The sequence below is a fragment of the Aquarana catesbeiana genome, linkage group LG04 (assembly GCF_042186555.1).
Source record: "Aquarana catesbeiana isolate 2022-GZ linkage group LG04, ASM4218655v1, whole genome shotgun sequence".
In the NCBI taxonomy this organism is placed as follows: Eukaryota; Metazoa; Chordata; class Amphibia; order Anura; family Ranidae; genus Aquarana; species Aquarana catesbeiana.
In genome coordinates this window covers 441,208,561-441,223,185 of record NC_133327.1, presented here as the reverse complement: position 1 = coordinate 441,223,185, position 14,625 = coordinate 441,208,561, and the positions used below count along the sequence as shown (strand labels likewise).

Genomic DNA, 14,625 nt, shown 5'->3' with positions numbered 1-14,625 from the left:
CTTCAGTCCATTGCCCAGGAGATCCTTTCATGGGCAGAGGGGAATCTAGCCTCCATTTCTGCTGTACACCTGAAGGGGAAAAACAATTGCCTGGCAGATTATCTCAGCCGTCACAGGATAGACCGAGACAACTGGTCCCTTCATCCCGAAGTCTTTGCAGACCTCACCAAGAGATGGGGTTATCCGGTAGCAGATTTGTTCGCAAACCGAAACAACTGCAAGACGGAGATATTCTTTTCCATGAACCCGGCAGACCAAGCCTTGGGGATCGATGCTCTGGCGAACCCGTGGCCTCCAGGCCTATGTTATGCCTTTCCGCCAATCAGGCTGATCCCAGAAGTCCTCCGGAAGTTTCGGCTGGAAGAGACAGATCTGATTCTAATTGCCCCGTTTTGGCCCAAGAGGCCATGGTTTTCCCTGCTACAGTCTCTGGTTTCAGAGCCTCCGTGGAGTCTTCCGAAAAGGGAAGACCTATTATTGCAGGGTCCAATATCACACCCTCAGGTGGTTTCCTTAAACTTGACGGCCTGGTATCTGAAGAAAAGATACTGAGCGCCCAAGGGTTCTCTGACAAAGTAGTCAGGACTCTCGTTAATTGCAGGAAGCCAGTTACTAGAGCCATATATTCCAAAGTTTGGAAAAGGTTTAACTCATGGTTATCTGAAAATGATAGATTAACTCATGATATTCCGTCTATTTTGGAATTTTTCCAAGAGGGTGTCGACAAAGGTCTTTCTGTTAGTACCTTAAAGGTACAGGCGACAGCTATTAGTGTGTTCCTCCAGTTTTCTCTCCTGGAAAATCCCACTATAGCCAGATTTTTCAAATCTATTTCTAGGGCCAGACCAGTAGTAGTGAGAAGTTGTCCAACGTGGGATCTGTCCCTAGTACTTCAAACTCTGGTAGAATTTCCGTTTGAACCTCTGGAAAGTATGTCTTTTTTTTTTTTTTTTTTCTTTTTCCCACCCCCCTTTTAACCCCCCCTTATTAAGCCCCCCTATTTCTAAGGCGCATACTTTGGCCAATATTAATTCAATACATTATGTTCTCTCGGCTCTAACCTCTAAGCTACTACTCGCTCAGCCTCGCTCCATTAATGGGGAGAGCAGGTATATTCAGCACTAGATTAACACTGCTGATGGACAAGGCATTGCTTGAATCCACGGGTTCCACATTTTCGCAAACTTATTGTGGTTGCCCAACCTAGTGTAGAATGTTCTTTCGCTCCATACAGTGGAGTTGACGGTTCTAATCCAGTCTTCCGGAGTAGGGGGAGTTCTTGATTGCCAAGACTGTGCAATTAGTTTCCTGGCCTGGAACAGGCATCTTGCTGCCACTACCACCGTGTTTCTGTCTCCCAGTCCATTGGTAACGTATCCCAGCACACAGGTTTTGGGATCTAACTCTAAGTTAGTTTTAAGCGTGGTATTTATTTTCTTTAAGATCTCAGGCCAGTACCTAACTAGTTTTGGGCACCTCCAGAACATATGGATTAAATCGCCTGTGTTTCCACATCTAGGACACTCATCATTAGCTCTGCGACCAAATATAAAAAGCTTTTTCGGTGTATAGTAGGATCTGTGCAGCAGCATCAGGTGAGAGACCTTTTTGCGCGGGAGAAACCGACACCTCTGGTCCAAGTTCCAGAATCCTTTTCCACTGCGTGTCCGTGATTTCTCCCACGTCAGCCACCCACCTGTCCCTGCCCCCGGGAAAGCCTGCCTGTGTGTTTATTTTCTTTATTAATTGGGTATATATCACTGTGATTAACCCCTTAGAGGTCTCTGATTTTATTATCGTTTGTAATAATGGGATCTTACACCATATGGGGGGTTGCCTTCCGAACTGTTTACTCAAGGCGTGCCTGATCTGTAAATAACTGAAAAATACTCGGTTTGGCAACCCATACTCATGCCTCAGTTCCTCGAAGGGTTTCAGGGTGTCCCCCTCGTATAGTTGTGTCAGCCGGCATATCCCACTCCTTTCCCACAACTTGTTCCTATCAACTGATAATAGTTCCTGCAGGAACCTGTTGTTCCAGATTGGTGAATATTCTGAGATTCCCTTGTACCCCATTATTCGCTTAGCTGCCTGCCAAACCTTAGTAATCATTTTAAATGTTGGGATCTCTCGTTGTAGCGAATCTGCCTCCAGTGCTTCGACTAATGAGCTATGAGGGCTTCCCTGTAGGACAATTTGGACACTCTTACCTCCCCCTCCATCAGTGGCGCATCCACCAATTTGTTGCAGCTGGGCAGCCAAAAAGTAAGTGTACGGGTGGGGGATGCCCAATCCCCCCTCCGTATCGGGGCACTGCAATTTTTGTAAGCCTATCCTGGCCTGCCCTTTTTTCCAAATTAATTCCCTAAAGAGGGATTGAATTCTTTGGAACCACTTCTCCCCAATCCACACTGGTGAATTGTGGAGCAGATATAACAACTGGGGCAGCCATATCATTTTAATCAAGTTGGCCCGACCCACTGTAGAGAGAGGGAGTCTACACCAGATGTCGCACTTTTTTTTAAATTTCAGTAGGAGAGGGACCAAATTGTCCTCGATAAACGCGTCGGGGTCCCTGGACAGCACAACACCAAGGTACTTCATTTTCCCCGTGACTCTTAATTGAGGTAGGCTCAGTGGGATAGGGTTGACCGATGGGTCGACCGGCAAAAGCGATGATTTCTCCCAGTTGATGGTCAGACCTGAGAATTTACCAAAGTCCTCCACCAAATGGACCACTTTCTCCAATGAGGAGATCGTGTCCCCAAGGAAGAATAAAACGTCGTCCGCAAAAAGCGCTATTCTCTCTTCCTCGCCGTTCCTATGGAAGCCCTGCAGTTCGGCCGATAATCTCACTGCTCCCGCCAATGGCTCCATAGCCAAAACAAACAGCAAAGGGGACAAGGGGCAGCCCTGCCTAGTTCCTCTTTCGAGGGGGAAGCTTTCCGAGAAGTCATTGTTTACCTTGAGTCTTGCCTTTGGGTGGTTATATAGGGTTTTTAACCAGCTGATAAATAGGGGGCCAAATCCAAACCTCTCCAGGACCCACCAAAGATATTCCCACTCCAGGCTATCAAAAGCCTTGGCGGTGTCTAAGGACAATATGGCTCTAGACCCCTCATTCTCCGCCGGTACCTGAAGATTCAAGTAGGCCCTTCTGATGTTAGTGCTGGTGGACCGACCGGGGATAAACCCCGATTGGTCTGGATGCACAAGTTTTGTAATGCATTTATTTAGTCTGGATGCCAATACCCTTGCGACAATCTTGGCGTCCGTACACAGTAATGATATTGGTCTGTATGAGGAGACTTCCGATAAATCTTTCCCCTCCTTTGGTATCACCACTATATCGGCCTCCGACATCGACAGGGGTAACCTTCCGTCCTTAATCGACTGCTCCAGTACTTTTAGGAGCTCTGGAAGTAGCACTTCCCCATACTTTCTATAGATCTCCAATGGCAAGCCGTCCGGGCCTGGAGATTTCTGGCCTGACAGCTCCGCGACAGCTTTTTGCAACTCCTCTAGGGTCAGGGGGGAATCCATCTCACTCCTGTCCCTATCCGAGAGCACAGGCAACTCTACCCCTTCCATAAACCTGTCCATATCACGCCAGTCCGACCCCCTGCGCGACCTGTACAGGTCCCTATAGAACACCGAGAAAGTCCCCAGGACCTTGGCGGGGTCGGAAGTAATTTCTCCAGACGGTGTCTTAATTGAGAAAATAGCTGATGGGGATATGTTAGACTTAGTTATGAGGGCCAACATCCGGCCCACCCTCTCCCCTTCACCAAAATAATTTTGCTTCTGGAAGAGTCTTTTGTTTTCTACTCTTCTGTTAATTACTTCTCTATACTCTTGTTGTCTGCTGAGCCATACCGCCTGTTTTTCCGGGGTTGGGTCCGCCACATATTGTGCTTCTGATACCGTAGCTTCCCTGCTAGCCCTCTCCTCCCATTCCCTTGACGTTTTCTTAGCTATGGCCACCTGCTGGTGTAATAGTCCCCTAAGGAACGCTTTTAAGGTGTCCCACACTACTCCCGCAGGGGCTGAGCCAGAATTAAATGTTACAAATTCTTTTAGTTTAGAGATTACTTCTGCTGGACCGCTTATTAAATCCAACCACAATGGTTTTATTGTCCACCTCTTGCGGCTAGACCCAACAGTTAGATTCAGAGTCAAGATCAAGGGAGAATGATCTGAAATTCCCCTCGGCTTGTACTCTATATTCCCTATTAATTGCATAGCATCCCCATTGCCTACCGCCATGTCTATGCGCGAGAGAGTGGAGTGTGTCCCTGAGTAGCAGGAATACTGTCGGATATTTGGGTTGTGGGCTCTGCATAGGTCACACCACCCCACCTCCTCCAAAAGTTGGCCTAAGCGGCCCTCTGATAGCCTTTCCGCCCGGTTCATGGGAGGAAAACGATCCAATTTATTATCCAGAACTGTGTTAAAGTCCCCCACTAGTATAATCGGTACGTCTACTTTACTTTCCACAAACTCCAACAGGTCCAAAATAGCCTCTGTTTTAAACGGAGGGGGAATGTAAATATTTGCTATCACCAGGGGCTGATTTTCCACAACGCAGCTCAGGAAGACATAACGACCCAACGCGTCTATTCTGGCTTCCCTGCAGGAAAACGAGAAGCCTCTCCCCACCAGTATGCTCACCCCTCTAGAATATGAGGTGTAAACTGAGTGGTACTGTTCTTGGAATTTGTGGTTCCGAACCTGTAATTTAGTATCGTTGGTGAGGTGGGTTTCCTGCAGACAAGCCAGTCCGACGCCGTGAGCTTCCATTGCCAAAAATACTGCTGCCCTTTTGGCGGGATCACCCATGCCCCTGATGTTCCAGGAGCCAATCCTTAATGTTTTAAAAGGCATCTTAGAGAAGAAAAAAAAAAAGGAAAAAATCATTTGTGCATTTGTGGGTTCCAAACTCATCGTGAGCTCTGTGATTGTGTTAGCCAAGAGAAAATACAAAGAAAAATAAGAAAAAATGAAGTGAAAAGGGCAAGGGGCCCCCGCATCCGGGGACCCCCCTCCTACAATTTCTGACTGCAAATACAAATTACTTGTGCTAATATACATTGCATTTGTTTTTGTGAACCGACCCTTCATACCTATGTGTGGCTTGCTTTTGCGCCATTGCCTATCCCTATGACTCACTGTAAACCCCCCTTCCCGCCCCCCTTCGACTTTATCCAACCCCCTTCTTCCCACCCTTATTCGTGACCCCTCCCCCTGCCTAGTTAGGCTAGCCCTAGGGGCTGCGCTTGTGACCTTTTTTCCCCCTCCCAACCATACAAGAAGTGACTTCCCACACATACACTGAAAAGATACATTGTGATTTGCTACCACACTCATCCCCCCCCACCCCCCCTCCCACAACCCACTTCCAAGCCCACAAAAGAATATGTGCAACTAGTGGAATCACCTCCTTCATCCGTGCTTCCACTCTCGTGCCCCCCCCAACCCCCACCCCCGTGCCATCTACTAATTTGCTATGAGAAAAACAAGAGGAAAAAAAAAAAAATTACATTTTCCTCCTTTCCTGTCCAGGTTTAGATAACGTTATTTGGCCCTTAACTCTGTAGGCCCGTTTTATTATCTTCCAGCCATTTTGTTGCCCCTGCTGTTGTGTCGAAAAAATGGGTAGATCCTAAGGCAGTAATGCGTAGCCGTGCAGGGTATAACAGGGCGTATTCTATATTGTAAGTCCGTAAATTACGCTTGATGTCCCTAAATTCAGCCCTTCGTTTCTGGAGATCTGGGGAATAGTCAGGAAAAAATAAAATCTTAACTCCATTGTACAGAATATCCCCCAGTTCTCTGGTCCTACGCATCAATGTTACCTTATCTCTATAATTAAAAAGCTTCATTATTATTGGCCTGGGGTACCCCCCTGATGGTGGGGTCCTAGTTGGTACTCTGTGGGCTCTTTCAATGGCAAAAAAATGAGAGAAAGTTTCTGTCCCGAATACACCCCTAAGCCACTTCTCCAAGAACTCCTCAGGGTGGGGGCCCTCGCACCGCTCCGGTAGGCCTACCACTCTCACGTTATTCCTGCGGGACCTATTTTCGATTTCCTCCATTTTCGCTTTATGTAGTCCCATCTGCGTTTTTAGTAACTTGAGATCTTGCTTTAGTGGGGTTAAATCATCTTCAGCCTGGCTTACTCTCTCCTCCAGCTCAGATGTTCTAGTTATAGTCCTTTGCAATTCTTGGCTTACCCTAATTATCTCTTCCTTTAATCCCGTCAGCTGATCACTCAGGTCGTTTAAGGAGGCTTTGCAGGAGTTGACAGCCTGCAGAACATCTTTCAGCGTGGGTTCAGCATCTGCTGATGCGTTTTGCGCAGCAGCGTTGCTGGTTGCTAATCCCGCGGAGTCACCCGCAGGACCTTTGCTGGCCGCCATTTTCATTGTGTGCGTTACAGCTGGTCCTTTTCCTAAGCCCTTTCTATCCCCTGAGCCCCCTGCTTGCGGCCTGTCCTGCTGCTGCTGGGTGTTTTTAGATGGTGGTGAAGTGGAGGGGTGAGCAAACTTTTCCAGTTTGGCCGCTGCTGCGACTGCTGCCTGGTTCGCCTTTTCTTTTGAGGTACGGGTCATTTGGGAGCTAGTGTTGTCCTGTTGTTGTAATTCCTCTCCTTTTTTCCTGGTCATGGCTTGTTATACCAGCCGGGGGGTTGTGTAAGAAAGTTTGGCCACTCGTGGGGTTAATGTTTCCCCCCCCCTCTCTTATCTTTTCCCCTGCTCCTCTTCTCTTCGCTCGATTCTGTCTCAGGCCCAATAATATCCCTTATTGATATAGTCCTCCACCAACCGTCATATAATAACTTTCCCCAAATATGCACAGGTCTCTGTGTGGCAGTGTAACAGGCTGCTTAAGGCAGTCTAGGCTCAGGACTAGTCATAGGCTGATAATATGTCAGGCTGCCAGGGCTCACCTGTGTCTCCGCTCCCCCTTCGTCCACAACGATGGGCTAACACCTGGAGAGGGGGGAGAGATAGTCCACTTCTAGTACACCCCCTAATGTGGCCACAAAAGCTTGTACCTTGGCGCTGCCGGATACCTGGGCAGCACAGGGACGCTCCTTTCCCTGGAAATGCTTGATGGCTCCTTTCTCTAAGAGCGCACACCGTCCACGCCGTCTCCTTCCCCTTAGTGCTGGAGCCGAAGCCGTCGCCCTGGCAACCGCCCCTCCTCTCCGCTCCGAGGGATTCAGATGTGCCGCTTCTCCCGAGCGGCTGAGCTGGTGCTGCGGCGTCACGCTCCGGGACAGACAGGGGCGGGGGAGTCGATCAGCTGGCTAGGGGCCAAGATCTATGGGGAGAGAGAGCACTCACAGCCAGGTCGGAGGCACTGGAGTAGGTTCCTGTAGACACGGAGGCATCGAGCTGGGGGAGGTTCACTCACTCCTCCACTCACTCCCGCATCCGGTCACGCCCCTGAACCTCTGGAAAGTATGTCAGTTAAATTACTTACATTAAAAACTGTGTTCCTTATAGCTGTTTCCTCAGCTCGTAGGGTAAGTGAGTTGCAGGCCCTATCAGTTAGGGAGCCCTTCCTCACGATTTTTGAGGATCGAGTTGTGTTACGAACCGATCCAGGTTTTTTGCCCAAGGTGGCAAGTACATTACACCGATCTCAAAACATTGCATTGCCAACCTTTTGTAGTTCGCCACAGGGCGACTTAGAAAGAAAATTTAGTTTTCTAGATGTAAGAAGGATTCTCTTGGTCTATCTTGAGGTCACGAAGACCTTTAGGAAAACTGATGCCTTGTTTGTCCTCTTTTCTGGAGTTCACAAGGGGAATAGTGCATCTAAAGCCACATTGGCTAGATGGATAAAGCAAGCCATCTTGGAAGCTTACAAAATTAGGGAGGTCCCTACACCTTTTGTTACTGCGCACTCAACTAGAGCCTTGTCTACGTCTTGGGCTGAGAGGGCTGGTGCCTCACCGGAACAAATTTGCAGGGCTGCCACTTGGTCCAGTTACTCGACCTTCATTAAACATTATCGCCTGGATCTCCTATCAGCTCAGGAGCAGGCGTTTGGTCGTAAGGTCCTTCAGGCAGTTGTCCCTCCCTAGACTGGTAAGTTCTGGCTCATCGTCTCATGGGCTGTCCTGGAAGATGCTTGGAGAAAAGCTGAGTTAGACTTACCGGTAACTCCTTTTCTGAGAGTCTTCCAGGACAGCCGGATTCCCACCCGGTATTGTCTGAAGTTATGTGTATTATGCATATGTTTTGCAGGGTCCTACGGTTCTTGAGAATACTGACATGGGCCTGGAGGACCGCCCTTTTATCTGGTGGGGGTGACGTGTTCCTCTGTCCACAATTAACAATAGCATACCTAAATAACCTGCTCTTGATAGACCGATTGGTAGCCTGCTTAGACCAAAGCATGGGCACCTACCTGGAATACCTAGGTTGGGTCCTCAATCTAGAGAAATCTTTTTTTTAAAGCCAGTAAGAAGACTAGAGTACTTGGGTTTGGTTATAGATACAGCCCAGAAGAGGGTGTTTTTACCCAAGGCAAAGATCAGCGCTGTAAAGGAGCTGGTTCAGGTGGTCAGAGCAAAGAAGGGTCCTTCTGTTCGCCTTTGCGTGAGGTTGTTGGGAAAGATGGTGGCTGCATTCGAAAGCGGTTCCCTATGCTCATTTTCATTCGAGACTGCTGCAAAACAGTATCCTGTCTGCCCGGAACAAGAAGGTCCAGGCGCTAGATTTTCCAACGCGTTTGCCTCAAAGTGCGCCAGAGCCTCAGTTGGTGGAGGATATCTGAGAATCTGCGGAAGGGGGAAGCCTTACCAGTTACCTGGAAGGTGGTAACAACAGATGCCAGCCTTTCGGGTTGGGGAGCAGTCCTGGAAGAGGTGACTGTCCAAGGGAAATGGTCCAGAACCGAAACATTCTAGAGATTATATATATATATATATATATATATATATATATATATATATATATATATATATCACATATATATATATATATGTGTGTGTGTGTGTTTGGGGGGTTCTAGGTAATTTTTTATCAAAAAATAGATTTTTACTGCTAAACAAAGAATATCAGAAAAAGGCCCGGTCAGCAAGTGGTTACACTGAATCTAAATATGACACCCCTAGTGGTTTTGGCATAGTCTAGTTTTGTCTTTGCTAATCATCATCTTCTTATTTGATTGAATACTGTGAAGTCTATTCATGTTTTCACAGGATTTAAAGGCTAAGTTCACCTTTTCACAAAAAATAACAAATGCACATTTTTTTGCAGGTAAACAAATGTGCATTTATTATTTTTTATTGGAGCCTGTAAAGCCTTGCACCAGCGATCAGCAGATTATTGCTGGTGCCATGCAGGTCTGTCAGTGTGTCAGCTTGCTTGTACCTCTTACGAGGAAGCCGATACATTCCGACAGGAAGAATGAATGAACTACCTGCCACAAAGGCTGCCGGACCTTGTAGTTTTCCATTTACAGAGCTCATAACATGTTACACCCTGAATATAGGCGCAACACGTAACATGTTATGAAAGGTGAACTTATTCTTTAAATGACTTTCACCAATAATTCATCTATTGTACCGCATAGATTAAATAGGAAAAATTTGTGAATCCTGGTTGAAAGTTTGTATAAATTATGTGTGAAAACATTTATACATTGATCTCTGTATGTTGTCTATTTAACCCTGCTCATACTCTATTTTTTACTTTTTTTTTTTTTCTCCTTTTTTACAGGAGGAAGAGGAACTTCACATTTGTCCCGTAGCACTTTAGGACAGTCTATTAACCAGTCATTAATGACACCTTGGCTCAGCAGTGATCCCACAAAAGGACGTCTAGAAACGATCAATCTAATGCCCTCTTACACGCTATCTGTGAATAGCCTGGATGTTTTAGGGGAATACCTTGTATGTGGCACTGATTCAGAGTCCATCTATGTTTCCAAAAACTTTTTAACATAGATTTTTGAACAGAAGTGGATTGGGATGTGGCAAGACCTTTTTTTTTTCTTTTGTTTTTGTATTTTGCTAGAAGATTAAACATTTTATAATAATCTTCTAATCTGCAAATCATTTGTTTTTAGTGATGCCATACTCAAAAGAAGATTCCCATTTATCCTTGGGATAATATGGATATGCGGATGCAAGTGGTGTTCCTTCAAACAAATGTAGTAAATCAATGTATGTTGATGTTTTCATGGTATTCTTGATATATATTTGCCTGGTTGCTACAGAAAATTTAACTTTATGAAATAGGTGTAAAAGGTTATCAAGCTTAAAATATGGAGCCCTACTTTTGCCTGTTTAAGTTTAGTGCATCCGGAAAGTATTCACAGCGCTTCACTTTTTCCACATTTTGTTATATTACAGCCTTATTCCAAATTTAATTTAATTCATTATTTTCTTCAAAATTCTACAAACAATACCCCATAATGACAACATGCAAGAAGTTTGTATATATTTTTTTTAATAAAATTTCAAACCTGTACATAAGTATTCACAGCCTTTGTTCATTACTTAGTTGAAGCACCTTTTGCCACTAATTACAGCCTTAAGTCTTGTTGAGTATGATGCTACACGCTTGGCACACCTATTTTTGGGCAGTTTCTCCCATTTTTTTTCTTTGCAGGACCTCTCAAGCTCCATCAGGTTGGATGCGGAGCATTGGTACACAGCCATTTTCAGATTTCTTCAGAGATGTTCAATCAGGTTCAAGTCTGGGCTCTGGCTGGGCTACTCAAGGACTTTCACAGAGTTGTTCCGTAGCCACTGTTTTGTTATCTTGGCTGTGTGCTTAGGGTCATTGTCCTGTTGGAAGATGAACCTTCACCCAGTCTGAGGTCAGGAGCACTCTGTAGCAGGCTTTCATTAAGGATGTCTCTCTACATTGCTACATTCATCTTTCCCTCGATCCTGACTAGTCTCCCAGCTCCTGCCTCTGAAAAACGTCCCCACAGCATGATGCTGCCATGCTTCACTGTAGGGATGGTATTGGCCAGATGATGAGCGGTGCCTGATTTCTTCCAGACATGTTTGCCATTCAGGCCAAAGAGTTCAATCTTTGTTTCATCAGACCAGAGAATTTTGTTTCTCATGGTCAGAGTCCTTAAGGCTCTTTCTGGCAAACTCCAGGCGGGCTGTCGTGTGCCTTTTACTGAGGAGTGGCTTCCGTCTGGCCACTCTACCATACAGGCCTTAAATGGTGGACTGCTGCAGAGATGGTGGTTCTTCTGGAAGGTTCTCCTCTCTTCACAGAGAAACGGAGCTTTGTTAGAGTGACCATCGGGTCATCTCCCTGACTAAGGCCCTTTTTCCCCCGATTGCCCAGTTTGGCCAAGCGGCCTGCTCTAGGAGGAGTCCTGGTGGTTCCAAACTTCTTCCATTTATGGATGATGGAGGCCACTGTGCTCATTGGGACCTTCAAAGCTGCAGAAGTGTTTCTTGGTTTGTGCTCTGACATGTACTGTCAACTGTGGGACCCTATATAGACAGGTGTGTGCCTTTTCCAAATCGTGTCCATTAAACTGAATTTACCACTGGTGGACTCCAAGTTGTAGAAACATCAAGGATGATCAGTGGAAACAGGATGCACCTGAGCTCAATTTTGAGTGTCATGGCAAAGGCTGTAAATACTTGGGTACATGGGATTATTTTTTTTTTTTTTTTTTATGTTTAATACATTTGCAAAAATTTCAAACAAACTTCTTTCACGTTGTCATCATGGGGTATTGTTTGTAGTTTTGTGAAGGAAAATTGTGAATTTAATCCATTTTGGAATAAGGCTGTAACATAACAAAACGTGGAAAAAGTGAAGCACTGTGAATACTTTCTGGCTGCACAGTACAAGGAGTCCTACTTTTGTATGCTTTACTTTCTCAATCGGTTTTGAATGGACTAATTATTTGTTTTTTTATTTTTTTAAACTTTAGTTGAATCTGCTTATATTTTACCTTCCATGGTTCCTCCCCCTACCTATCCAATCAAAAAGCTAATGACATTTTTAAATAAAAATCTTTGTTTACATTACATATCATATATTTTAGACACATTGATGACATAACGATGTTTCTAGGCAATGTAGGTAGATTATTGTTGGTGGAAAGGGATCGACCGGGTCCTGTATCATAACTTCTGCTTTCTGGAAGCTACAAAACCCCCAGATGGGATGCTGAACCTCCATGATTGAAAGGGGCGATCCAGGGATAGTAAATCTGGAAAGGAAAGTACTAGACAATGCTGGATGCCTTCCATACACAAAATGAGGCATCTATCTGACTTGCTACTGCTTCTAATGCACACTATTAGAAGGTCCGTGTGCAGTGAAAGAGTAAGCACTTTCAGTACAGGACAGGAGCCTGTATAACTGCAAGACATAAGGTAGGGCTGGAGAGCATTTTTTTTTTTCTCTTTAACATACAAAACAGAACATTTGCCATCTAAACCAGGGAGATGGCATCATTCATGTCGGCTACGCATAGCCCAAAAATAGTAAGAAACGGGATAATAGACCAAGGCTGGAGTGCATTTTTAATGCCATAGCTTATAAATGACATTTTTTTTATCATATATTTTATTTTTATCTGTTTGTTTGTTTTTGTTTTGTTGTGTTTTTTTTATTTTTTTTTTATTTTTGGATAAAGTACAGAAGGGTAGAACATATGTCAGGTTGCGTTGCTGTGTCCCTGCTGTAGAGACTCACCCTTCATTTGTTCTGGTATCCATTGTCACTGGCACAGGTATTGATGGGAAATCTAATGTTTTGTAGGTCTACCAGTTCTGGTGGCAGCTCTGTCTTAAGGGTAATCTCAGCAGAGCACAGACCAAAAAATAAAATTTGACAGGGATTTTAACAATTCCTTCTTTTTTTTTTTTTCCAAAATGGATTGTCAACATGGTAGTAACTTGGGAACACTATTTGACCCCACACTTTGTAATGTTGTGTTGTGCACTCACCTTGGCACTTAGTGCAATGTGTGTAGTTAGCCATAGGATGCTATACAGGTCCAGGGCTATGATCGATTCCTATGGTTCCCAGACCCTAAAACCCATTTGGGGGTATGCCCACCTTGATGAGTGAAGCCTGCACCCTTAAAAGGACATGGAAAGGTAAGATAGGTTTATCTTGTTATGAGAGCAGCCTTATAGCAAGTATGAGAATGAATACCTTTTGTTTGCAGTTCACTTATTTAAAGTGGTTCTCCATGTTTAATGTCCTTTTTAAATAGTTTGTTTGGGCCAAGGTGGCCCAAATTAACTTTTTTACTGCAATAAGATTCACTTGCTGAGCACGCTGCATTAACTGTGCTGTAGCCTCAGGTACATACAGTGTACAATGCTGCATTCCAGTAGTGGAATGGAAACTTCCCCTCTTACTCACAAAACAAAATCAAGTCAGTCAAAGCTTCCCAAGAATGTCTGAGTGCCGCTCAGCCCACCTCTGTGAGTGAGATGGTTAATTCACATCCCACTGCTGCAACACAGCGCTGTATACTGTATGTAGCTGATGCTACATACAGTTAATACAGTGTGCCCAGTAAGTGGTGAGGTAAATAGTTAGTTTGTTTGGGCCAACCTGGCCAAACAAACTAAAAGGATGTTAAATGTAGAGATCATCTTAAAGAGGAAGTAAACTGCTGCTTTTTTGTTTTTTTTCTTGTCTGCAAAACAAAGGCATAATGTGCTAGTGGTGCGTCGCATACTAGCACATGTGGCACTTACCTGCAAACGAAGCCCTCATCGTCCCAGCTGGAGGCCGCATCCATCTTCGCCCTTTCTTCCATGTCCGCGGACTCCAGCTCTGTGACTGTCCACCGGTGCCATTCGTGACTGGCTCATAATCGGCGCAGTATACAGTAAATATTTCCTAAACGGTGCAAGTTTAAGAGATTTACAGTACCTATAGGTAAGCCTATAATAAGGCTTACCTATAGGTACAAACAGAGGGAAGTTTACTTGCACTTTAAGTGATACCTGAATCCCAGGATTGTCCTTCTGCAAAAACTGTCGGGAAACCAGGAATGTTAAATTAGTTTATGCACTTATTGACTGTTAAAACTTTTTCAAGTTGGAGGTAAAATTCCACCATTCAGAACTTAGTCTCAGGTGGATGACTAGGCATTGCATCACACCACAGGTCACGCTATTATCACAGCCTCCAACCACAGCCCTCATAAGGTACTCAGGCACTTCCTCCCGCCTTTTTGCCAAAGTATGGTCAACACCTGGATTCCTGTGTATTTCTCTCCAGGCAAGTTTTTACCCGATTTCTGCAACCTACTCCATGAGGAGTACTCCGATGGCAATGGCAAAAATTCAGACCCACACTCGCTCCTGCCAAAGGTGCAACTGATTTTTAGCTCTGCAAGCAACAAACATTCTTATTTGACCAAGGCAGATTTCTCTGCAACTCTGTCAGTTGCAAAATGCCAGGCTCCTTCTCCATATACACCTTTTCTGAGTCTCTCCCATTCTTAAAGTATCCACCGCTCTACAAGTGGTAGACACAGAGGAAATTGAAGAGGACCTAGAGTCAGTGCTAGAGAAGGCAGCAGAAGAATTCTACTTCAGGCTTCTTTACACCTGATACCCTAGCTTCATGTAAAATGCTTGCCAATATAGACATG

General features: G+C 45.0%; 1 protein-coding gene across 1 annotated transcript in view; it reads left to right on the top strand.

Moving 5' to 3' along the window:
- Nucleotides 1–12,028, top strand: part of NUP43 (nucleoporin 43) — a 59,251-nt gene extending 47,223 nt beyond the window's left edge. Inside the window, exon 8 of the mRNA XM_073627453.1 lies at nt 9,738–12,028. Coding sequence (XP_073483554.1) covers nt 9,738–9,964 — 227 coding nt within the window. The 3' untranslated portion in view covers nt 9,965–12,028. The remainder of the gene's footprint in view (nt 1–9,737) is intronic.
- The last annotated feature ends 2,597 nt before the right edge of the window (nt 12,029–14,625 follow it).